General features: G+C 42.3%; 2 protein-coding genes across 2 annotated transcripts; both read right to left on the bottom strand.

Annotated features, from left to right (window-relative positions):
- Positions 1–15,698: 15,698 nt before the first annotated feature.
- Positions 15,699–16,229, bottom strand: LOC131687834 (uncharacterized). The gene has a single exon (XM_058971923.1). The coding sequence runs from the start codon at positions 16,227–16,229 to the stop codon at positions 15,699–15,701; it is 531 nt and encodes a 176-aa protein (XP_058827906.1).
- A 1,429-nt stretch (positions 16,230–17,658) lies between these two features.
- LOC131687828 (uncharacterized) lies at positions 17,659–19,710 on the bottom strand. Its single transcript, XM_058971916.1, has 2 exons — positions 19,672–19,710; positions 17,659–19,200 (listed from the first exon to the last, which is right to left on the bottom strand). Exons 1-2 carry the CDS (start codon positions 19,708–19,710, stop codon positions 17,659–17,661), a joined length of 1,581 nt encoding a protein of 526 aa, XP_058827899.1.
- Between the last annotated feature and the right edge of the window lie 6,718 nt (positions 19,711–26,428).

Here is a 26,428-nt window from a genome sequence, read left to right as displayed (position 1 = left end):
TCTGAAAAGTATAGTTTAGTCGGGCCCAAAGAGCTCTTTGATACCCTTGGGTGGCATAAGGTAAAATGCTTTTCCCTTTGCATGTAGAAATCGTTCATAAGAAGTGCCCAGGGAATTTGTCGGCGCAGTAGAAATGAACTACCAAGTGTTTAGATATTTAGTATAGATCCCTAGGGAACTGAAAAGTATGGTGTAGTCGGGCCCAAAGAGCTCTTTGATACCCTTGGGTGGCTAAGGTAAAATGCTTTTCCCTTTGCATGTAGAAATCGTTCATAAGAAGTGACCAGGGAATTTGTCGGCGCAGTAGAAATGAACTACCAAGTGTTTAGATATTTAGTATAGATCCCTAGGGAATTTGTCGGCGCAGTAGAAATGAACTACCAAGTGTTTAGATATTTAGTATAGATCCCTAGGGATCTGAAAAGTATGGTGTATCCGGGCCCAAAGAGCTCTTTGATACCCTTGGGTGGCATAAGGTAAAATGCTTTTCCCTTCGCATGTAGAAATCGTTCATAAGAAGTGACCAGGGAATTTGTCGGCGCAGTAGAAATGAACTACCAAGTATTTAGATATTTAGAACAGGTCCCTAGGGATCTGAAAAGTATAGTGTAGTCGGGCCCAAAGAGCTCTTTGATACCCTTGGGTGGCATAAGGTAAAATGCTTTTCCCTTTGCATGTAGAAATCGTTCATAAGAAGTGACCAGGGAATTTGGCGGCGCAGAAGAAATGAAATACCAAGTGTTTAGATATTTAGTATAGATCCCTAGGGATCTGAAAAGTACAGTTTAGTCGGACCCAAAGAGCTCTTTGATACCCTTGGGTGGCTAAGGTAAAATGCTTTTCCCTTTGCATGTAGAAATCGTTCATAAGAAGTTACCAGTGAGTTTGTTGGCGCAGTAGAAAGAAACTACCAAGTGTTTAGATATTTAGTATAGGTCCCAAGGGATCTGAACAGTATAAGGTAGTCGGGCCCAAAGAGCTCTTTGATACCCTTGGGTGGCATAAGGCAGAATGCTTTTCCCTTTGCATGTAGAAATCCTTCATAAGAAGTGACCAGGGAATTTGTCGGCGCAGTAGAAATGAAATAACAAGTGCTTAGATGTTTAGTATAGGTCCCTAGGGATCTGAAAAGTATAGTGTAGTCGGACCCAAAGAGCTCTTTGATACCCTTGGGTGGCATAAGGTAAAATGCTTTTCCAATTGAATGTAGAAATCGTTCATAAGAAGTGACCAGGGAATCTGTCGGCGCAGTAGAAATGAACTACCAAGTGTTTAGATATTTAGTATAGATCCCTAGGGAACTGAAAAGTATGGTGTAGTCGGGCCCAAAGAGCTCTTTGATACCCTTGGGTGGCTAAGGTAAAATGCTTTTCCCTTTGCATGTAGAAATCGTTCATAAGAAGTGACCAGGGAATTTGTCGGCGCAGTAGAAATGAACTACCAAGTGTTTAGATATTTAGTATAGATCCCTAGGGAACTGAAAAGTATGGTGTAGTCGGGCCCAAAGAGCTCTTTGATACCCTTGGGTGGCTAAGGTAAAATGCTTTTCCCTTTGCATGTAGAAATCGTTCATAAGAAGTGACCAGGGAATTTGTCGGCGCAGTAGAAATGAAAAATAAAGTGTTTAGATATTTAGTATAGGTCCCTAGGGATCTGAAAAGTATGGTGTAGTCGTGCTCAAAGAGTTCTTTGATACCCTTGGGTGGCATAAGGTAAAATGCTTTTCCCTTTGCATGTAGAAATCGTTCATAAGAAGTGACCAGGGAATTTGGTGGCGCAGTAGAAATGAACTACCAAGTGTTTAGATATTTAGTATAGATCCCTAGGGATCTGAAAAGCACAGTTTAGTCGGGCCCAAAGAGCTCTTTGATACCCTTGGGTGGCATAAGGTAAAATGCTTTTCCCTTTGCATGTAGAAATCCTTCATAAGAAGTGACCAGGGAATTTGTCGGCGCAGTAGAAATGAACTACCAAGTGTTTAGATGTTTAGTATAGGTTCCTAGGAATCTGAAAAGTATAGTTTAGTCGGGCCCAAAGAGCTCTTTGATACCCTTGGGTGGCATAAGGTAAAATGCTTTTCCCTTTGCATGTAGAAATCGTTCATAAGAAGTGCCCAGGGAATTTGTCGGCGCAGTAGAAATGAACTACCAAGTGTTTAGATATTTAGTATAGATCCCTAGGGAACTGAAAAGTATGGTGTAGTCGGGCCCAAAGAGCTCTTTGATACCCTTGGGTGGCATAAGGTAAAATGCTTTTCCCTTTGCATGTAGAAATCCTTCATAAGAAGTGACCAGGGAATTTGTCGGCGCAGTAGAAATGAAATACCAAGTGCTTAGATGTTTAGTATAGGTCCCTAGGGATCTGAAAAGTATAGTTTAGTCGGGCCCAAAGAGCTCTTTGATACCCTTGGGTGGCATAAGTTAAAATGCTTTTCCCTTTGCATGTAGAAATCCTTCATAAGAAGTGACCAGGGAATTTGTCGGCGCAGTAGAAATGAAATACCAAGTATTTAGATATTTAGCATAAGTCCCTAGAGATCTGAAAAATATAGTTTAATCGGGCGCAAAGAGCTATTTGATACCCTTGGGTGGCATAAGGTAAAATGCTTTTCCCTTTGCACGTAGAAATCCTTCATAAGAAGTGCCCAGGGAATCTGTTGGAGCAATAGAAATGAAATAACAAGTGTTTAGATGTTTAGTATAGGTCCCTAGGGATCTGAAAAGTATAGTTTAGTCGGGCCCAAAGAGCTCTTTGATACCCTTGGGTGGCATAAGGTAAAATGCTTTTCCCTTTGCATGTAGAAATCCTTCATAAGAAGTGACCAGGGAATTTGTCGGCGCAGTAGAAATGAAATAACAAGTGCTTAGATGTTTAGTATAGGTCCCTAGGGATCTGAAAAGTATAGTGTAGTCGGACCCAAAGAGCTCTTTGATACCCTTGGGTGCATAAGGTAAAATGCTTTTCCAATTGCATGTAGAAATCGTTCATAAGAAGTGACCAGGGAATCTGTCGGCGCAGTAGAAATGAACTACCAAGTGTTTAGATATTTAGTATAGATCCCTAGGGAACTGAAAAGTATGGTGTAGTCGTGCCCAAAGAGCTCTTTGATACCCTTGGGTGGCTAAGGTAAAATGCTTTTCCCTTTGCATGTAGAAATCGTTCATAAGAAGTGACCAGGGAATTTGTCGGCGCAGTAGAAATGAACTACCAAGTGTTTAGATATTTAGTATAGATCCCTAGGGAACTGAAAAGTATGGTGTAGTCGGGCCCAAAGAGCTCTTTGATACCCTTGGGTGGCTAAGGTAAAATGCTTTTCCCTTTGCATGTAGAAATCGTTCATAAGAAGTGACTAGGGAATTTGTCGGCGCAGTAGAAATGAAAAATAAAGTGTTTAGATATTTAGTATAGGTCCCTAGGGATCTGAAAAGTATGGTGTAGTCGTGCTCAAAGAGTTCTTTGATACCCTTGGGTGGCATAAGGTAAAATGCTTTTCCCTTTGCATGTAGAAATCGTTCATAAGAAGTGACCAGGGAATTTGGTGGCGCAGTAGAAATGAAATACCAAGTGTTTAGATATTTAGTATAGATCCCTAGGGATCTGAAAAGTACAGTTTAGTCGGGCCCAAAGAGCTCTTTGATACCCTTGGGTGGCATAAGGTAAAATGCTTTTCCCTTTGCATGTAGAAATCCTTCATAAGAAGTGACCAGGAAATTTGTCGGCGCAGTAGAAATGAACTACCAAGTGTTTAGATGTTTAGTATAGGTTCCTAGGAATCTGAAAAGTATAGTTTAGTCGGGCCCAAAGAGCTCTTTGATACCCTTGGGTGGCATAAGGTAAAATGCTTTTCCCTTTGCATGTAGAAATCGTTCATAAGAAGTGCCCAGGGAATTTGTCGGCGCAGTAGAAATGAACTACCAAGTGTTTAGATATTTAGTATAGATCCCTAGGGAACTGAAAAGTATGGTGTAGTCGGGCCCAAAGAGCTCTTTGATACCCTTGGGTGGCTAAGGTAAAATGCTTTTCCCTTTGCATGTAGAAATCGTTCATAAGAAGTGACCAGGGAATTTGTCGGCGCAGTAGAAATGAACTACCAAGTGTTTAGATATTTAGTATAGATCCCTAGGGAATTTGTCGGCGCAGTAGAAATGAACTACCAAGTGTTTAGATATTTAGTATAGATCCCTAGGGATCTGAAAAGTATGGTGTATCCGGGCCCAAAGAGCTCTTTGATACCCTTGGGTGGCATAAGGTAAAATGCTTTTCCCTTCGCATGTAGAAATCGTTCATAAGAAGTGACCAGGGAATTTGTCGGCGCAGTAGAAATGAACTACCAAGTATTTAGATATTTAGAACAGGTCCCTAGGGATCTGAAAAGTATAGTGTAGTCGGGCCCAAAGAGCTCTTTGATACCCTTGGGTGGCATAAGGTAAAATGCTTTTCCCTTTGCATGTAGAAATCGTTCATAAGAAGTGACCAGGGAATTTGGCGGCGCAGAAGAAATGAAATACCAAGTGTTTAGATATTTAGTATAGATCCCTAGGGATCTGAAAAGTACAGTTTAGTCGGACCCAAAGAGCTCTTTGATACCCTTGGGTGGCTAAGGTAAAATGCTTTTCCCTTTGCATGTAGAAATCGTTCATAAGAAGTTACCAGTGAGTTTGTTGGCGCAGTAGAAAGAAACTACCAAGTGTTTAGATATTTAGTATAGGTCCCAAGGGATCTGAACAGTATAAGGTAGTCGGGCCCAAAGAGCTCTTTGATACCCTTGGGTGGCATAAGGCAGAATGCTTTTCCCTTTGCATGTAGAAATCCTTCATAAGAAGTGACCAGGGAATTTGTCGGCGCAGTAGAAATGAAATAACAAGTGCTTAGATGTTTAGTATAGGTCCCTAGGGATCTGAAAAGTATAGTGTAGTCGGACCCAAAGAGCTCTTTGATACCCTTGGGTGGCATAAGGTAAAATGCTTTTCCAATTGAATGTAGAAATCGTTCATAAGAAGTGACCAGGGAATCTGTCGGCGCAGTAGAAATGAACTACCAAGTGTTTAGATATTTAGTATAGATCCCTAGGGAACTGAAAAGTATGGTGTAGTCGGGCCCAAAGAGCTCTTTGATACCCTTGGGTGGCTAAGGTAAAATGCTTTTCCCTTTGCATGTAGAAATCGTTCATAAGAAGTGACCAGGGAATTTGTCGGCGCAGTAGAAATGAACTACCAAGTGTTTAGATATTTAGTATAGATCCCTAGGGAACTGAAAAGTATGGTGTAGTCGGGCCCAAAGAGCTCTTTGATACCCTTGGGTGGCTAAGGTAAAATGCTTTTCCCTTTGCATGTAGAAATCGTTCATAAGAAGTGACCAGGGAATTTGTCGGCGCAGTAGAAATGAAAAATAAAGTGTTTAGATATTTAGTATAGGTCCCTAGGGATCTGAAAAGTATGGTGTAGTCGTGCTCAAAGAGTTCTTTGATACCCTTGGGTGGCATAAGGTAAAATGCTTTTCCCTTTGCATGTAGAAATCGTTCATAAGAAGTGACCAGGGAATTTGGTGGCGCAGTAGAAATGAACTACCAAGTGTTTAGATATTTAGTATAGATCCCTAGGGATCTGAAAAGCACAGTTTAGTCGGGCCCAAAGAGCTCTTTGATACCCTTGGGTGGCATAAGGTAAAATGCTTTTCCCTTTGCATGTAGAAATCCTTCATAAGAAGTGACCAGGGAATTTGTCGGCGCAGTAGAAATGAACTACCAAGTGTTTAGATGTTTAGTATAGGTTCCTAGGAATCTGAAAAGTATAGTTTAGTCGGGCCCAAAGAGCTCTTTGATACCCTTGGGTGGCATAAGGTAAAATGCTTTTCCCTTTGCATGTAGAAATCGTTCATAAGAAGTGCCCAGGGAATTTGTCGGCGCAGTAGAAATGAACTACCAAGTGTTTAGATATTTAGTATAGATCCCTAGGGAACTGAAAAGTATGGTGTAGTCGGGCCCAAAGAGCTCTTTGATACCCTTGGGTGGCATAAGGTAAAATGCTTTTCCCTTTGCATGTAGAAATCCTTCATAAGAAGTGACCAGGGAATTTGTCGGCGCAGTAGAAATGAAATACCAAGTGCTTAGATGTTTAGTATAGGTCCCTAGGGATCTGAAAAGTATAGTTTAGTCGGGCCCAAAGAGCTCTTTGATACCCTTGGGTGGCATAAGTTAAAATGCTTTTCCCTTTGCATGTAGAAATCCTTCATAAGAAGTGACCAGGGAATTTGTCGGCGCAGTAGAAATGAAATACCAAGTATTTAGATATTTAGCATAAGTCCCTAGAGATCTGAAAAATATAGTTTAATCGGGCGCAAAGAGCTATTTGATACCCTTGGGTGGCATAAGGTAAAATGCTTTTCCCTTTGCACGTAGAAATCCTTCATAAGAAGTGCCCAGGGAATCTGTTGGAGCAATAGAAATGAAATAACAAGTGTTTAGATGTTTAGTATAGGTCCCTAGGGATCTGAAAAGTATAGTGCAGTCGGACCCAAAGAGCTCTTTGATACCCTTGGGTGGCATAAGGTAAAATGCTTTTCCAATTGCATGTAGAAATCGTTCATAAGAAGTGACCAGGGAATTTGTCGGCGCAGTAGAAATGAACTACCAAGTGTTTAGATATTTAGTATAGGTCCCTAGGGATCTGAAAAGTATAGTTTAGTCGGGCCCAAAGAGCTCTTTGATACCCTTGGGTGGCATAAGGTAAAATGTTTTTCCCTTTGCATGTAGAAATCGTTCATAAGAAGTGACCAGGGAATTTGTCGGCGCAGTAGAAATGAACTACCAAGTGTTTAGATGTTTAGTATAGGTCCCTAGGGATCTGAAAAGTATAGTTTAGTCGGGCCCAAAGAGCTCTTTGATACCCTTGGGTGGCATAAGGTAAAATGCATTTCCCTTTGCATGTAGAAATCCTTCATAAGTGCCCAGGGAATTTGTCGGCGCAATAGAAATGAAATACCAAGTGTTTAGATATTTAGCATAAGTCCCTAGAGATCTGAAAAATATAGTTTAATCGGGCCCAAAGAGCTATTTGATACCCTTGGGTGGCATAAGGTAAAATGCTTTTCCCTTTGCATGTAGAAATCCTTCATAAGAAGTGACCAGGGAATTTGTCGGCGCAGTAGAAATGAAATAACAAGTGTTTAGATGTTTAGTATAGGTCCCTAGGGATCTGAAAGTATAGTGTAGTCGGACCCAAAGAGCTCTTTGATACCCTTGGGTGGCATAAGGTAAAATGCTTTTCCAATTGCATGTAGAAATCGTTCATAAGAAGTGACCAGGAAATCTGTCGGCGCAGTAGAAATGAACTACCATGTGTTTAGATATTTAGTATAGGTCCCTAGGGATCTGAAAAGTATAGTTTAGTCGGGCCCAAAGAGCTCTTTGATACCCTTGGGTGGCATAAGGTAAAATGCTTTTCCCTGTGCATGTAGAAATCCTTCATAAGAAGTGACCAGGGAATTTGTCGGCGCAATAGAAATGAAATACCAAGTGTTTAGATATTTAGTATAAGTCCCTAGGGATCTGAAAAGTATGGTGTAGTCGGGCCCAAAGAGCTCTTTGATACCCTTGGGTGGCATAAGGTAAAATGCTTTTCCCTTTGCATGTAGAAATCGTTCATAAGAAGTGACCAGGGAATTTGTCGGCGCAGTAGAAATGAAAAATAAAATGTTTAGATATTTAGTATAGGTCCCTAGGGATCTGAAAAGTATAGTGTAGTCGGGCCCAAAGAGCTCTTTGATACCCTTGAGTGGCATAAGGTAAAATGCTTTTCCCTTTGCATGTAGAAATCGTTCATAAGAAGTGACCAGGGAATTTGTCGGCGCAGTAGAAATGAACTACCAAGTGTTTAGATGTTTAGTATAGGTCCCTAAGAATCTGAAAAGTATAGTTCAATCGGGCCCAAAGAGCTCTTTGATACCCTTGGGTGGCATAAGGTAAAATGCTTTTCCAATTGCATGTAGCAATCCTTCATAAGAAGTGACCAGGGAATCTGTCGGCGCAGTAGAAATGAATTACCAAGTGTTTAGATATTTAGTATAGGTCCCTAAAGATCTGAAAAGTATAGTTTAGTCGGACCCAAAGAGCTATTTGATACCCTTGGGTGGCATAAGGTGAACTGCTTTTCCCTTTGCATGTAGAAATCGTTCATAAGAAGTGCCCAGGGAATTTGTCGGCGCAGTAGAAATGAACTACCAAGTGTTTAGATATTTAGTATAGATCCCTAGGGAACTAAAAAGTATGGTGTAGTCGGGCCCAAAGAGCTCTTTGATACCCTTGGGTGGCTAAGGTAAAATGCTTTTCCCTTTGCATGTAGAAATCGTTCATAAGAAGTGACCAGGGAATTTGTCGGCGCAGTAGAAATGAACTACCAAGTGTTTAGATATTTAGTATAGATCCCTAGGGAACTGTAAAGTAATGTGTAGTCGGGCCCAAAGAGCTCTTTGATACCCTTGGGTGGCTAAGGTAAAATGCTTTTCCCTTTGCATGTAGAAATCGTTCATAAGAAGTGACCAGGGAATTTGTCGGCGCAGTAGAAATGAAAAATAAAGTGTTTAGATATTTAGTATAGGTCCCTAGGGATCTGAAAAGTATGGTGTAGTCGTGCTCAAAGAGTTCTTTGATACCCTTGGGTGGCATAAGGTAAAATGCTTTTCCCTTTGCATGTAGAAATCCTTCATAAGAAGTGACCAGGGAATTTGTCGGCGCAGTAGAAATGAACTACCAAGTGTTTAGATGTTTAGTATAGGTTCCTAGGAATCTGAAAAGTATAGTTTAGTCGGGCCCAAAGAGCTCTTTGATACCCTTGGGTGGCATAAGGTAAAATGCTTTTCCCTTTGCATGTAGAAATCGTTCATAAGAAGTGCCCAGGGAATTTGTCGGCGCAGTAGAAATGAACTACCAAGTGTTTAGATATTTAGTATAGATCCCTAGGGAACTGAAAAGTATGGTGTAGTCGGGCCCAAAGAGCTCTTTGATACCCTTGGGTGGCTAAGGTAAAATGCTTTTCCCTTTGCATGTAGAAATCGTTCATAAGAAGTGACCAGGGAATTTGTCGGCGCAGTAGAAATGAACTACCAAGTGTTTAGATATTTAGTATAGATCCCTAGGGAACTGTAAAGTAATGTGTAGTCGGGCCCAAAGAGCTCTTTGATACCCTTGGGTGGCTAAGGTAAAATGCTTTTCCCTTTGCATGTAGAAATCGTTCATAAGAAGTGACCAGGGAATTTGTCGGCGCAGTAGAAATGAAAAATAAAGTGTTTAGATATTTAGTATAGGTCCCTAGGGATCTGAAAAGTATGGTGTAGTCGTGCTCAAAGAGTTCTTTGATACCCTTGGGTGGCATAAGGTAAAATGCTTTTCCCTTTGCATGTAGAAATCGTTCATAAGAAGTGACCAGGGAATTTGTCGGCGCAGTAGAAATGAAATACCAAGTGTTTAGATATTTAGTATAGATCCCTAGGGATCTGAAAAGTACAGTTTAGTCGGGCCCAAAGAGCTCTTTGATACCCTTGGGTGGCTAAGGTAAAATGCTTTTCCCTTTGCATGTAGAAATCGTTCATAAGAAGTGACCAGGGAATTTGTCGGCGCAGTAGAAATGAAAAATAAAGTTTTTAGATATTTAGTATAGGTCCCTAGGGATCTGAAAAGTATGGTGTAGTCGGGCCCAAAGAGTTCTTTGATACCCTTGGGTGGCATAAGGTAAAATGCTTTTCCCTTTGCATGTAGAAATCGTTCATAAGATGTGACCAGGGAATTTGTCGGCGCAGTAGAAATGAAAAATAAAATGTTTAGATATTTAGTATAGGTCCCTAGGGATCTGAAAAGTATGGTGTATCCGGGCCCAAAGAGCTCTTTGATACCCTTGGGTGGCATAAGGTAAAATGCTTTTCCCTTCGCATGTAGAAATCGTTCATAAGAAGTGACCAGGGAATTTGTCGGCGCAGTAGAAATGAACTACCAAGTATTTAGATATTTAGAACAGGTCCCTAGGGATCTGAAAAGTATAGTGTAGTCGGGCCCAAAGAGCTCTTTGATACCCTTGGGTGGCATAAGGTAAAATGCTTTTCCCTTTGCATGTAGAAATCGTTCATAAGAAGTGACCAGGGAATTTGGCGGCGCAGTAGAAATGAAATACCAAGTGTTTAGATATTTAGTATAGATCCCTAGGGATCTGAAAAGTACAGTTTAGTCGGGCCCAAAGAGCTCTTTGATACCCTTGGGTGGCTAAGGTAAAATGCTTTTCCCTTTGCATGTAGAAATCGTTCATAAGAAGTTACCAGTGAGTTTGTTGGCGCAGTAGAAAGAAACTACCAAGTGTTTAGATATTTAGTATAGGTCCCAAGGGATCTGAAAAGTATAGTGTAGTCGGGCCCAAAGAGCTCTTTGATACCCTTGGGTGGCATAAGGCAGAATGCTTTTCCCTTTGCATGTAGAAATCCTTCATAAGAAGTGACCAGGGAATTTGTCGGCGCAGTAGAAATGAAATAACAAGTGCTTAGATGTTTAGTATAGGTCCCTAGGGATCTGAAAAGTATAGTGTAGTCGGACCCAAAGAGCTCTTTGATACCCTTGGGTGGCATAAGGTAAAATGCTTTTCCAATTGCATGTAGAAATCGTTCATAAGAAGTGACCAGGGAATCTGTCGGGGCAGTAGAAATGAACTACCAAGTGTTTAGATAATTAGTATAGGTCCCTAGGGATCTGAAAAGTATAGTTTAGTCGGGCCCAAAGAGCTCTTTGATACCCTTGGGTGGCATAAGGTAAAATGCTTTTCCCTTTGCATGTAGAAATCCTTCATAAGAAGTGACCAGGAAATTTGTCGGCGCAGTAGAAATGAAATAACAAGTGTTTAGATGTTTAGTATAGGTCCCTAGGAATCTGAAAAGTATAGTGTAGTCGGGCCCAAAGAGCTCTTTGATACCCTTGGGTGGCATAAGGTAAAATGCTTTTCCCTTTGCATGTAGAAATCCTTCATAAGAAGTGACCAGGGAATTTGTCGGCGCAGTAGAAATGAACTACCAAGTGTTTAGATAATTAGTATAGGTCCCTAGGGATCTGAAAAGTATAGTTTAGTCGGGCCCAAAGAGCTCTTTGATACCCTTGGGTGGCATAAGGTAAAATGCTTTTCCCTTTGCATGTAGAAATCCTTCATAAGAAGTGACCAGGGAATTTGTCGGCGCAGTAGAAATGAACTACCAAGTGCTTAGATGTTTAGTATAGGTTCCTAGGAATCTGAAAAGTATAGTTTAGTCGGGCCCAAAGAGCTCTTTGATACCCTTGGGTGGCATAAGGTAAAATGCTTTTCCCTTTGCATGTAGAAATCGTTCATAAGAAGTGACCAGGGAATTTGTCGGCGCAGTAGAAATGAAATAACAAGTGCTTAGATGTTTAGTATAGGTCCCTAGGGATCTGAAAAGTATAGTGTAGTCGGACCCAAAGAGCTCTTTGATACCCTTGGGTGCATAAGGTAAAATGCTTTTCCAATTGCATGTAGAAATCGTTCATAAGAAGTGACCAGGGAATCTGTCGGCGCAGTAGAAATGAACTACCAAGTGTTTAGATATTTAGTATAGATCCCCCCTTGGGTGGCTAAGGTAAAATGCTTTTCCCTTTGCATGTAGAAATCGTTCATAAGAAGTGACCAGGGAATTTGTCGGCGCAGTAGAAATGAACTACCAAGGGTTTAGATATTTAGTATAGATCCCTAGGGAACTGAAAAGTATGGTGTAGTCGGGCCCAAAGAGCTCTTAGATACCCTTGGGTGGCTAAGGTAAAATGCTTTTCCCTTTGCATGTAGAAATCGTTCATAAGAAGTGACTAGGGAATTTGTCGGCGCAGTAGAAATGAAAAATAAAGTGTTTAGATATTTAGTATAGGTCCCTAGGGATCTGAAAAGTATGGTGTAGTCGTGCTCAAAGAGTTCTTTGATACCCTTGGGTGGCATAAGGTAAAATGCTTTTCCCTTTGCATGTAGAAATCGTTCATAAGAAGTGACCAGGGAATTTGGTGGCGCAGTAGAAATGAAATACCAAGTGTTTAGATATTTAGTATAGATCCCTAGGGATCTGAAAAGTACAGTTTAGTCGGGCCCAAAGAGCTCTTTGATACCCTTGGGTGGCATAAGGTAAAATGCTTTTCCCTTTGCATGTAGAAATCCTTCATAAGAAGTGACCAGGAAATTTGTCGGCGCAGTAGAAATGAACTACCAAGTGTTTAGATGTTTAGTATAGGTTCCTAGGAATCTGAAAAGTATAGTTTAGTCGGGCCCAAAGAGCTCTTTGATACCCTTGGGTGGCATAAGGTAAAATGCTTTTCCCTTTGCATGTAGAAATCGTTCATAAGAAGTGCCCAGGGAATTTGTCGGCGCAGTAGAAATGAACTACCAAGTGTTTAGATATTTAGTATAGATCCCTAGGGAACTGAAAAGTATGGTGTAGTCGGGCCCAAAGAGCTCTTTGATACCCTTGGGTGGCTAAGGTAAAATGCTTTTCCCTTTGCATGTAGAAATCGTTCATAAGAAGTGACCAGGGAATTTGTCGGCGCAGTAGAAATGAACTACCAAGTGTTTAGATATTTAGTATAGATCCCTAGGGAATTTGTCGGCGCAGTAGAAATGAACTACCAAGTGTTTAGATATTTAGTATAGATCCCTAGGGATCTGAAAAGTATGGTGTATCCGGGCCCAAAGAGCTCTTTGATACCCTTGGGTGGCATAAGGTAAAATGCTTTTCCCTTCGCATGTAGAAATCGTTCATAAGAAGTGACCAGGGAATTTGTCGGCGCAGTAGAAATGAACTACCAAGTATTTAGATATTTAGAACAGGTCCCTAGGGATCTGAAAAGTATAGTGTAGTCGGGCCCAAAGAGCTCTTTGATACCCTTGGGTGGCATAAGGTAAAATGATTTTCCCTTTGCATGTAGAAATCGTTCATAAGAAGTGACCAGGGAATTTGGCGGCGCAGAAGAAATGAAATACCAAGTGTTTAGATATTTAGTATAGATCCCTAGGGATCTGAAAAGTACAGTTTAGTCGGACCCAAAGAGCTCTTTGATACCCTTGGGTGGCTAAGGTAAAATGCTTTTCCCTTTGCATGTAGAAATCGTTCATAAGAAGTTACCAGTGAGTTTGTTGGCGCAGTAGAAAGAAACTACCAAGTGTTTAGATATTTAGTATAGGTCCCAAGGGATCTGAAAAGTATAAGGTAGTCGGGCCCAAAGAGCTCTTTGATACCCTTGGGTGGCATAAGGTAAAATGCTTTTCCAATTGCATGTAGCAATCCTTCATAAGAAGTGACCAGGGAATCTGTCGGCGCAGTAGAAATGAATTACCAAGTGTTTAGATATTTAGTATAGGTCCCTAAAGATCTGAAAAGTATAGTTTAGTCGGACCCAAAGAGCTATTTGATACCCTTGGGTGGCATAAGGTGAACTGCTTTTCCCTTTGCATGTAGAAATCCTTCATAAGAAGTGACCAGGGAATCTGTCGGCGGAGTAGAAAAGAAATAACGAGTATTTAGGTATTTAGTATAGGTCCCTAGGGATCTGAAAAGTATGGTGTAGTCGGGCCCAAAGAGCTCTTTGATACCCTTGGGTGGCATAAGGTAAAATGCTTTTCCAATTGCATGTAGAAATCGTTCATAAGAAGTGACCAGGGAATTTGTCGGCGCAGTAGAAATGAAATACCAAGTGTTTAGATATTTAGTATAGATACCTAGGGATCTGAAAAGTATGGTGCAGTCGGGCCCAAAGAGCTCTTTGAAACCCTTGGGTGGCATAAGGTAAAATGCTTTTCCAATTGCATGTAGAAATCGTTCATAAGAAGTGACCAGGGAATTTGTCGGCGCAGTAGAAATGAACTACCAAGTTGTAAGTTAGGGTTCGCTTACCTATGAGCATGCAGACTCACCTTTGACTCTCTCGAGGGCTGCCTAAACTAGCTCTTGGGAGAGTTAACCTGCCATTGGACGTGGAACCGCTGTTCTCTCCGAGCACGCAATCACGCTCGGACACTCACGGGTGCTCTTCTCCAGTGAACTTCCAGGTGGCTTGGCGCGGGAAAAGTCCGGTATCCGTAACACGGCCACAGTTTTTCACGGTGACACCACACTTGTGGTGGGTTCGCTTAAGGTGGTATTTCACACGCGCGCGCCAGAAGTTTAACCCGAGCTCGGGATGGTGGGATTTTGCGGGACCCGATAGACAATAGGTTTTTACACCTTTAACTGCTGTGACCTTGTCGTTACCAACCCCCGGAAATTTATCGCTTAAACGGTCACACTTTTCTACACTCGGATCGGGCGAAAACGGCTTGATCCCCAAAAGGGTTTCAATGACTTCTACACTATTATATCGGTTTTACTTTGACTCACTCAACGATATTTCGGCAGCACGTGTGGCTTGATCAACAGTTGGAGCCAAAGAGAGCGAATCTATCCCGCAAGCTGATCTCGAGCCCCCAATATGATCAACTGCGATCTTTGTGAGCGTTGTGTGTTTTCCGGCTTTGGTAGCTGATGATCGCACTCGAACGGTTTGATGGCGGTAGTGTTTGAATTGGCAGTTAATTTAATTAAACAATTCTACACCTAACTCCTATCAAACAAACTCAAATACAAATTTATATTTTTTTATTTATTAATTTTAATTATGGGACAGGGTGACATGTTACAAAGTATTTAGATGTTTAATATAGGTCCCTAGAGATCTGAAAAGTATAGTTTAGTCGGGCCCAAAGAGCTATTTGATACCCTTGGGTGGCATAAGGTACAGTGCTTTTTCTTTGCATGTAGAAATCGTTCATAAGAACTGACCAGAGAATTTGTCGGCGCAGTACAAATAAAATAACAAGTATTTAGATATTTGGTATAGGTCCCTAGGGATCTGAAAAGTATGGTGTAGTCGGGCCCAAAGAGCTCTTTGATACCCTTGGGTGGCATAAGTTAAAATATAAAAGTAAAAGTTTTCTAACTATAATGAATGCATTGTTTGTTGTAGTTTGGAATTTCAACCAAATGTAATATGCTTTATTATTAGTTCGTATTGTGACCCTTACCAAATAGCGTTCCTCCGTGGTTTTAGTCCGTACCCGATTTTTCCGTGTCCAATCGTAAATTTAGTTGGACTACCCTTGCGCAGATAGCGTCACTGTGCCAGTTCGGAACTTATGTAATACACACATAACACATTACACATCAAACACTTTATTTCCTGACACTACTCAACATTTATTACTTTACACGTATATTTCACTATAAACTATACTTTCACTACATAATATTACAGACTAAGTACAATACTTTACACGTCACTACGGACGGCGACCGATCCTATCGCTATGAAGGCTGATTACGAATGACGATAATTTTAAACTCATACCACATACACAGAAAGTTACAAAAAACATATGCTGGAGACTTCTCTCGAAACATTAATTTCTCCTCTCATCATTTTATCCCCATCTCTCCTCTCTTCAATGTCTCTCACTTCTTTCGTTAAGTTTATACACATATGTATTAACCAGTGAGAACGACACGCTTATTCGTCTCATCTGTCAATCATACAGCTATGCTGTGTTGAGATCAGTGCTAGTGTGAAACGTCAACATTACCGGCCACCTAAATTAGCTAAGTCTAATTTACATATATTGGATCATCGAAAAAACTGGTAAGTATGATTAATTTTCTAACAGCTTTTCTTCACTTTTAGTTGCTGCTCGTTGCTGTTGCTGCACCGCCAATTGCTGGTCGAAAGAAAGTGGGAACAATCTGCGAATCGGTCGTATGTATGTTCCACTTCTTGTTTTGATGGTTGCAACACGAATGATGTCATCATCGCCGGGTTGAACTGCTTCGATCCTTGCTAGTGGCCAAGCGACGGAAGCCTTTCCATCCTCCTGCAGCAATACCATTTGGCCAACACGGATGTCCACCGGAGAACTGGATTTCTGCCACTGCTGATTGAGCTCGGTAAGATATTCCTTCCGCCAACGTTGCCAGTGATGCTGAATCAGTTGTTGCAACTGCTGATAGTGCCGCAATCGGTTTGTTGGTATTTCGGTGTACTGAGGGTCCGGAAGGGTTAAAAGTGGACCGCCAGTCTGGAAATGGCCGGGTGTTAGTGCGTCTAATTCGGTCGGGTCGTCGGATAGTGGCGTTAGTGGGCGAGTGTTCATGTTTGCCTCGATCTGGTAGAGAACAGTGACCATGTCCTCGTATGAAAGTTTTCGGCAGCCGATTGTTTTTACCAGAGAGGACTTCGCTGTCTTGACAGCCGCCTTTCAAAGGCCTGGCTAGAAAGGTTTCAACAGCTACACCAGTCCGGCCAAACTCCGGTACCTCTCGACCACCTCAGAAACGTCGTCGCGAGGATGGCCCTGATCCGAGCAATATTCTAATTGGTGGTCGAAAGCTAGTCGATAATAGCAACATTGTTACGGTTCCACCTCCCGCGCCGTTGCTCTGGATATATCTTTCCCGCTTTCATCCTAGCGTTAGCAAAGAGAATGTCGAAAAAAAAGTCTAAAGAAGGACTAAATTGCAATGAGGAGATAAAGGTTATTCCGCTTGTTAAAAAAGGCATAGACGTCAGTACGTTGAACTTCATATCCTTCAAAGTTGGAGTTCACCCAAAGTACCGTGATGCAGCTCTTAATCCTGACACATGGCCGCAAGGCATACTGTTCAGGGAATTTGAAGACAGCCGTACCCAGAACATTTGGAGCCCGCCGACTGATTTTCCACCGCCTCCAGAAGAAGCATGTACCTCTCTAATGCAACCCGGCCCATCAATGGTCCTGCAGAGGACTCCGCAACGATTGGCCATGCCACTATACCAAGCCACACCGCCCTTGTGAAGGAGTATCGATGCCGATCGCATACTGGTATGCAACGCAGTTGGTACTATGGAAGCCCTCGATCCCCCCGCTACAGTCGAGCCCTTGCCGCCAGCGTTCATCAGTCGTCCCGGTCCTGTATGTGTGGGTGGGGAAAGGGTCTTCCAAGCCGCCTTTCTCGGCAAGTATTATAAAAATTGTAACGATACAACGGTTGAACCGATTCACGCTTCTAGCTCATCGTACGATTCTCGCCGCAAGCTGCTACCACCCCGTTCCTGCTCTCCGCATTTCGCCATCGGGTTCCAACGCATACTGGGACGCACCGCAGTTCGCACTATGGAAGCCCTCGATCCCCCCGCCACAGTCGAGCACTTGCAGCCAGCGATCATCAGTCGTCCCCGTCCTGTGTGTGGGATGGGTGAAAGGGTCTTCCAACCTGCCGCAAATGGCAAGTATACATCTGTTCCGAACACTTCAAGCGCTGATGTATTCTTCGCTTCCAGTTTTTTGCCTTTTGCTACGACATCTTGTTATCAGATGCCAACCATTTCTCTCGACGACGACGATAGTCGTATTTTGGGGCGCGACGCAGTTGATTCGGGATGCCTCGAGTCCCTCACCACAGTCGACCAGGCGACCGTGAACCGTTCCGATACTGTTCGTGGGATTGACGAAAGGATCTTCCTACACGGCAACATGGCTTCGCTCTCTGCTGTACCCGATCCGTCCTCCAACAACATCGAGGTTTACTACCAGAATGTTGGTGGCTTAAATTCATCAACGGACAGCTATTTGCTCGTCAAATAACGTCAAATAACGGGTTTTCCTGCGACGTTGACTGAACCACTAAAACCGTTTTCTTTCGTTCCAGGATGTCCTCGTTTGGAAGAAGAGGGTTTGCATGTTTTGGCCATTTATCCACTTCGTCTGCTAGCCATCCGGGACCACTCCTCCAAAGAACGTTGACGATGAAAACTGCCGGCAGCATACCACGCGAAACGTGATCCGCCGGATTATCCGTACCATTCACGTGGTACCAGGGGTGTCCGTGTGTCAGCAGCTGGATTTCCGATGAGCGATTGCCCACAAACGTTTGCCAAGTGTTTGGTGGTGCTGCGATCCAGTGCAACGTGACCATCGAGTCCGACCAGAACCAGCAAGGATTTCCCTCCATCCCCAGCGCTGCGGATACTCTAGTATAGAGTTTGGCACCCAATAATGCAGCACACAGCTCAAGGCGCGGTAAACTAAGACGTTTGATTGGCGCGACTCTTGATTTTGCCGCAATGAGCTGGATTTGAGCTTTACCTTCCTTGCTGGCTGAGCGAGCGTAAATACATGCTCCGTAGCCTACTTCAGATGCGTCGCAGAAAACATGGAACTGATCCGTTGTAGCTTGCGATGAAAATATATAACGGGGAACTTTGTATTGCTTTAGTAGAGGCAGCTGTGAATGGAAATCATTCCATTTAGATTCGATCTCGCGGGGAATCGGATCATCCCAGTCGACGTTAACTGACCAGAGGTGTTGCATCCGAATTTTTGCCCAAGCAATCACAGGTGACACGATACCAAGCGGGTCGTACAATTGCGCAATTTCCGAAAATATCTTCCTTTTTGTCCATTGATCGTCATATTCCGTTGCTCGTATCTCAACACACAGTTGGTCCGTTCCTGTCTCCCACACTACTCCAAGCGTCTTCACCTTTGTTTCTGCATCGAAATGTAGCGTGGATTGCTCCTCTAGAGCTGTGGAAGGTAAGTCGGCTAAAGCCTCCGGTTGATTAGAGCTCCACTTCCGCAAATCGAATCCGCCTTCAGCCATAAGGGATTGAACTTCGCTTTGCAAACGTTTCGCCTTCGAAATCGATTCCGCTCCGGAAAGAAAATCGTCCATATAGAAATCTTTCTTTACAGCAGGACCAGCGTACTCGTATTTGTCACCGGCGTCTATGGCAAGCTGTTTAAGTACGCGAGTGGCAAGGAAAGATGATGGCGCTAAACCGTAAGTGACCGTCTGTAGCTCGTACACCTTGATCGGTTCAGCCTGATCGAAGTGCCACAGGATCCGTTGAAGCGACGCGTCCTCCGGGTGAATGCGTACCTGCCTATACATTTTGGCCACATCTGCAACTAACGCGACGGCGTGCTTGCGAAAACGGATGTCCAGCAGATCGTCCTGAATTACTGGACCCGTAAGTAGAGTGTCGTTGAGCGAGTGACTTGTGGTGGTTTTCGCTGATCCATCGAACACTACCCGTACCTTGGTCGTTGAGCTAGACTCTTTAAACACAGGATGATGGGGCAAATAGTAAGTAGTGCGCCCTTCATCCAGTGTATCCTGCTTTTGTGAAAGTGAATATGGTAACTTGTGTGTACATAGTGCAGGAAGCAATCGCTTAAATTTGTGAGAAATACTTTGCTATTCGTTGAAAACTTTGTGGGCGCTAATCGCTAATCGGAATATCATTCAGATAGGTATAGTGTGTAGTCATACAGACTATTATTGTTCTGTGATTTTCGGATTTCATTTCGCTGCATCGGCTGGCTTTGTACGTTTCCCAGCAGCGAGGTGACGCAGTGTTATATTTTTTTGTTTTGTCCCGCTTCTCCAGCTGTTGTTTAATTTGCCTATAATGAGTGGCCTGTGTGCAAGGTGTACGGGCACGGTGAGTCTCGCCGAAGGTCTTGTACTATGCCTTTTTTGCGGCGATAAATACCATCAAAAATGTTCCGGGTTAACAAAGGCCATGGTAAATTGGGTGGCTGATAATGCAAGTCTTTGCTACAAATGTGCAAAATGTTTATCAACCCAGTCTTCTGGTGTGCAGGATGTCAGTTCGATAATCATTGAGTTGGATAAGAAAATGGAACAATTCGCTTCCATTTCTGAATCTCTCACTGATGCCCGAAAAAACATCGATGCACAGATAAACATCGCAGTAGAAAACGGAATAGAAAAACTGATCAGGTCTTTCAACAACTCTCTCGAGAGTAAATTGGCTGGCTTGGAAAACAGTGTTGCCAAAAAGTTGGAAGATTTTAAAAGTTGTTTTAATGAAAATGTTAAGCGTGAAATTGAATTAGTTGGAATGAACAGAAAGAGGAATTTTAGTAATACGAAGGTTCATTCTGAATCGGACGGGAATCCCAGTAGAAAACGAAAAATTTTGACGAATAAAGAAGATGAACCGATGTTAATTGAAATAGACGATGATGGAAATAATGACGAGGTTTTTGATAAAAATAGTAGAATTACTTATGCGAATGTTTTGTCGGGAGCTACAGGGACGAATAAAATTAGAACTAGAAGTCAAACGAAACGTAAGGCTCGCCCGGTCATTGTGATTAAACCAGTCGAGCCGTTGCAATCGAGTGACGACACGAGGAATGAATTAAAAAATAAATTAGATCCAAAGGTGCACAAAATTAGCAACTTTAAAACCGTAAAGATGGCTCGATTATTGTGGAGTGTGCAACTCGGGATAATATTGAGTCGGTGAAAGAAAACATTGTAAGCAATCTGGGTGAAAAGTATAATGCTGTTATACCGATACCCGGTAAACCGAAGATAAAAATAATGGGGATGAGTGATCGATACTCTGAAGAAGTCTTCATTGACTTATTGAAGAGTCAGAATGAGGGTATTTCGTTTGAATATGTTAAAGTTGTTGCCAATTTCCAAAATCCACGCTTCAAATATAACAAATACAATGTTTTAATTGAAGTTGATAAGGACACTCATAGCAGCCTGATGTCAGCCCGTGCGGTAAACATTGGTTGGGATAGGTGTTCTGTTTTTGAGGCCTTTAACGTGCTGCGCTGTTTCAACTGTGGAGAATATGGTCATAAGAGCACGGGATGCGTGAATAAAGAAACATGCTCCAGATGTAATGGAGCACATAGAACATCTGAATGCTCGTCAACGGATTTTAAATGCGTTAATTGTATTAAAAAGAATAATGAACGTAAAATGAATTTGGACGTAAATCATGCGGCATTTAGTAAGCAGTGTTCAGTATATCGGAGACTGCTAGAATTGAAAAAAAGCAACGTTTGGTCAAGTGAATAGCAACTAACAAACGAGAGGTTGTCTGAAATATTGTATTTAAATATAGCTGGGTTATCTACAAACTTTGTCGCAATGCGACATCTTGTAGAAAACAAACGTCCATTGTTGGTTTTAATATCAGAAACACATATTGTTGATGCTGATGCATTTGATCAGTATAGCATTCCGGGTTATAAAGTTGCTTTTTGCCTATCTCATTCCAGACATACCGGTGGAGTTGCTATTTACGCCAAAGAATCGATTAAATTCAACGTTCGGTTAAACTAGTTATCCTCTAGGGAGAGATATGCGAAGACGCCATCTTGAGCCAGCTTACTGTCAACATTTTGAGCCAGTCGATCATTATTTGACTGCATTGGTGCAATATTTTTGGATAGTAATGTTATTTTTTTATTTTTGTTGATAAACATTAGACAACAAATTATAAATAGGCGCTATTGTAAGTTGAACTTTCCTGACAAGAATAATGCTGTTCAATTAGGGTAACCAACCTATATCAAAAGGTAGGATTCCCGGCGGAATCGTCGGTAATACCTTCTATCTGATTTTTTCCAGATGGTTGCGTTGCTGGCAGTGTTGCTTTTGATTGATCTGAAGAGATGATTTTTTGTCCGAAAGCTACCGCATGGTATATTTTATGCATCTAATCTATCTTCTTGCTTACGTTGTTCGATAAAGTCAAGAATGGTTTTCTGCGGGAAATAGATCCATCATCAAAAGTTTGCTTTTTTGTTTTTCTTAAGCTCCTATAACTGCGTAACGTGCGAATACACAGGAACGGAGTTTTTCTTTGCAGTATTCTCTTCTTATTATATACATATTTACTGATTTTTGTTTGAATAATACTTGCGCTACATAGCCGCAAAGAATCCAGCAACGGGAACGCCGGAACTCGAAAAATTCAACCCATTTATCGCGTAATGCAGCATCCTTCGGGTACCGAAAAAAAAACTTATTTCAGCTATTAGAGCGTAATTACAAGGCCGATTCGCACAAAATTTTCCAATGCACTTCATTTCTTATTTTTAAAATAAACGTTATGATAATAAAGTCACGCAAAACTTGGTTCGCAATAAGTGATGCTAGTTTTTTATCGCGATATTTACCGTTGCTAGTTTGCCTTTTTTTTCCTCCGCATATCTCTCCCTAGAGGATAACTAGGTTAAACGAAGCAGTTGATAATAATTGGTTCTTGGGTATATCAGTTGAAAGAGGCATGCAGATGGGAAATTTTGCAGTAGTATACCATTCTCCTAGTTCAAGCGATCGACGGTTTTTAGAAATTTTAGAAAACTGGTGGGAGAATTTCGTTGACTTAAGTAAACTTAATGTAATTTCGGGCGATTTCAATATTGATTGGCTCAATGATCAAAATTCGAATCAGTTGAAGCAGTTGGCAGAGTTTTTCAATTTCAAGCAAACGGTTAGTGAGTTTACAAGAATTTCCAGACAAAGTAGAACATTGATAGATCACGTGTATTCCAATTTTGATGGGGTTCATTCGTATGTAGAGGCCGATTGTAAAATTTCAGACCATGAGACAATTTCAATTTTACTGGAGAATGAACCTAACCGTGAAGAGGATACAGTTAAAATCAAGTGCTGGAAAACATATTCGAAACAAGCTATGTCTCAACTGGTTTCAAGAAGCATGGATTTTACGGAATTGAATGGAAATTTGGATAACAAGGCAGCTGTTCTAACTAACGTGTTAAAAGAGTGTACAAATAGTTTAGTTTCCCAAAAGTTTGTTAATTCAAATAACTCGAACAGCTGGTACTCTTTAGATCTTTTGCGCCTTAAACGTAACGGGATAAAAAGTACAAGAAATTTTGCAGAACTAATAGTGAACGTCTTTGGAATGTGTACACACACGCGCGAAATATTTATTCACGGGCCTTGAAGAAGACCAAATGTGAATATATTCAAAGGAAGATCGATCAACATCAAAACAACAGCAAAGAGTTATGGAAAATCCTAAAGAATTTAATTAAACCTAAACGTAGTTCCTCGCAGTCCATAACTTTTAACGGGATAGAAGAACAATCTGAACAAATAATAGCTGAAAAATTGAACAGTTATTTCGTTAACAGTGTCCAACTGATCAATCAAAGTATTGAGCTGGTCAGTGAACCTGTGGAAATAACACAGCCGATTAATACTAACTGTAGATTTGACGGATTTCACCCAATCACTTTTGAACAGTTGAAAGATATTTGTTTTTCTTTGGGAAAATCGGCTGGTATCGATAATGTCAATGCAAAAGTGATACAGGATTGCTTTCATGTCATCGGACACGATCTGCTGGATCTTGTAAATGAATCGCTACAAACTGGGCACGTGCCGACAGTTTGGAAGGAGACACTTGTGATTCCCATTCCCAAAGTTACTGGGACGGATAAAGCCGAAGAGTACCGCCCCATTAACATGTTGCACACATTAGAGAAAATTTTAGAACTTGTTGTTAAGGACCAGCTAATGAGTTATTTGAATAATAATAATTTGCTAATTCCGGAGCAATCGGGATACCGAGAGGGACACTCTTGCGAAACCGCTTTGAATCTAGTGTTAGCAAAATGGAAAGAGAAAATCGAGGTTAAAGAGACTATATTTGCTGTATTTTTGGATCTGAAACTGTAACCCGTCAGGGTAACAATTTAGCACTGGGTGGAAATATACCCTTTCGTGCGTACTCTCTCCGTAGAGTGTATTGTTTACGAAAATTTATGCTCACCGCTGTTTCGATACCGTTCACTTTTTCTTGTAAATTTTTATATAGTTTCGCGTTTGTGAACGGTTTTGTGCGTTCAGATAGGTGTAGTAATTTTTGTTTGACAATTGTACATAGTTAACATAGGGCTTAGATAGACCACCGCTCTCCTACTGCTGAAATACGCGTACTGGCTATGCTGCACATAGGTGATGACAGCTATGCGGCGGTACGGTTTTTTGGTGTTGGTGTTTTCGGTCGAGGTGGAAGGCGGCCATCGTGTTAGAAGGGTTAGAAAGTGACGGACCACAGCCAGGAACAGACGTCCCAAATTTGTTCTTTTTTCGGGACAGTTTCCCGCCACCGTTATAAAGTTCAGTGCGCGCGTGTGACGAGAAGTTAAAACCGTCAAAAGTGCCGGCCCGTGGTTCGGGCATTAGTGAAGTGTACGGTGTCGGTTCGCCAATAGGGGTAAGCTAAGTGTAAAGGAGTGCTTTCGCTTCCCCGGCTAAACAATAAGGAACCACGACATCGGCCGTTCTCGCTATAGAGGATAAGTCAAACGAGCCAAGCTCTCCTCTATAGCAAATTGTCAAGGAGAACGAAGCAGGGCGGACAAAGGTTCCCCCTGGGAAGTTTACTGCGGTAACTTCCAGGATCGTTTACGGCGAGTAGACGATCCGGCGATTCGTCGCCAACGTCGCTAGGGAGGTTCCAACAAAGGAGCCAAGCTCACCTCCTCTAGCTGAACGCCAAGGACCGCTGCCGGAGCAGCCAACGCCATTCCGGGAGAACTCGGCCGTTGTAGTCCCGGCCGGTCGGAAGAAACCGCCCGTCTTCCCGCCAACGGTAGCAGCAGATCGACGAGACCCAGCAGCGCACAGTGTAGTGGAGGAATAAAAATCGGTAAACTTATTAATTTATTTTGTTTGTTTACTTTTTTTCTTGTGAAACGAAAATCCGAAATTCTGTAGAACCAACTAGGCCGCCCTGAAAAGAAGGGTACGCCGGGCAAATAAGAACCCGAGTAGTGGGCAAACCCCTACTTACATTTGGCGCACAGCGCAAAACACAATGAAAAAAATATTTTCCTATTTTGGAAAATATTTTTTTCTTCCGGAGTGTGGGGTGCTTCTACTAAATCAAGGATTTTCGTAGAACAGTGGTGAGGTTTCTTCCGCAATATTTTTCCGCGGTCGTATATTTATTATTTATTTTCATTTTTGGTATTATTTTTTGATTTTTGCATTTTCCTTTTTTTGTCCGAATTTGTGGATTGCGTTGTTTGTGTTTGGTCTGCCGGACGAGTAGTTTGAAGGTTGTTGTCATTTATTCGGTTGCGGTGGCCGATCGCCTTGAATTCTCAACCCGGTTTGAGACATTTTTGGAGCAGCTTGATTTCCTGAAATTTTAAGGGAATCGTTAGTGGGCGAAAAATCAGAAATTTTACCGTACCAGTACTTACATGCTTTGTGTCTTGGTGATTTCTTCCAATATAGCGCAAGTTATGATGGCGTTGGAGAAATTCAACCAAGCGTGTGTGTTCATGCGCGTCGATCATTTACATTTCGATGAGCTGGCTTTTGAGTTGCTATCTCGAAGCATTTTTATCTCTCCTGATTCGGATCTTTCGGGTGTCCAGCGGCAGCGGCGTCTTCGGGGAATTTTGTCGCATGAGCGGTCGTCTCGGAGGGAATTAGTTCGCAATTTCCGGGGTGACGTGGGTGAAGAAAAGGAGATCTGCCTTGGTAAATTACTAACAATCAAGGAAGATCTCCAGTACCGGTGCCCAAACAAGGAGATTTACCGAACACGGTTGCTTCATTTGGGGTCTAGGCTCCAGGTTATCCGAAATTATGCGGCAGGGGAGGTCAACCAAGAAATTTCGGGGTTGCTGGAGGAAGTTCTAGCAGTTTATTCCAGTCATTTCAGTGACGAACAGGCAGCACTTCCTCCCGACAACCAAGAAGGGGAGGATGGAGAGATTTTGGGAGATTTGCTGAGTACAGACGTACCTGCAATTCCACAGGGATCTCTTTCTAAACAGCTCGTAGGGGACGACCTGTTGCGTGTCTTGTGCGAGATGAGGGACGAGATTCGACAATTGCGACAGCAATCCGACGATAATAGAGCCCTAGCGTCTCAGGGGTCTGATGCTTTTTCAAAAGCTACTGAAACGCTAATGGGTGGGATTGCTTCACTGACAACCATTTCGTCAGTTTTAAGAAAGACGGTTCAAGAAGTTGTCTCACTTCGTGAATCCGTCAGTGAACTTCGGGCACTAGTACATCAAAAGGAAAGTGCTCCCGAGATGGATCTGCAGACCGATCTGGAAGATTTGCGTTTGATGGACGTACCCGATTCATTTGATGCACCAGAGATTCCTCGCCCAACACTGGCGCCCAGTCCCGATCAATTTGTGTTGAAGCGAGGATTCTCGGGTCAACAAAATCTATGTCCATCACTTCCTATCGAGAAACCGAAACAGAATACTGGATTCACAGCCCCGTACCAAACTCAGAACCAGCCTTACGTTCCTGAATTGACCGAACAGCTGGCGGGACCATCATATCCGAACTTTTCGATATCTACCAATGCGGGAAACGGATCGATGGCAGCCCCAAGGAATTACTCGCGTAACCCGCAACGCGTCGCTGATTGGAAAATTCGGAAATATGCTGGAACTGATGAAGGAACGGGACTAAATGAATTCTTGGACACCGTAGCGAGTTACGCTGCGTGTGAGCAAATGTGCGAAGACGAACTTTTCAATTCTGCGATGCATTT

Source organism: Topomyia yanbarensis, chromosome 3 (assembly GCF_030247195.1).
Source record: "Topomyia yanbarensis strain Yona2022 chromosome 3, ASM3024719v1, whole genome shotgun sequence".
NCBI lineage: Eukaryota > Metazoa > Arthropoda > Insecta > Diptera > Culicidae > Topomyia > Topomyia yanbarensis.
Note: the sequence above shows the minus strand (reverse complement) of the source record. Positions and strands in the feature narration are given on the sequence as shown.

What these genes read in the sequence shown, in the direction of transcription:
- LOC131687834 (XM_058971923.1), bottom strand. Translation starts at nt 16,229, where the DNA reads ATGGTCACTGTTCTCTACCAGATCGAGGCAAACATGAACACTCGCCCA.
- LOC131687828 (XM_058971916.1), bottom strand. Translation starts at nt 19,710, where the DNA reads ATGATTATCGAACTGACATCCTGCACACCAGAAGACTGG. An exon ending in CCTGCACACCAGAAGACTGG is followed by an intron (nt 19,201 to 19,671) that starts GTTGATAAACAT and finishes TCACAAAAGCAG; the next exon opens with GATACACTGGATGAAGGGCG.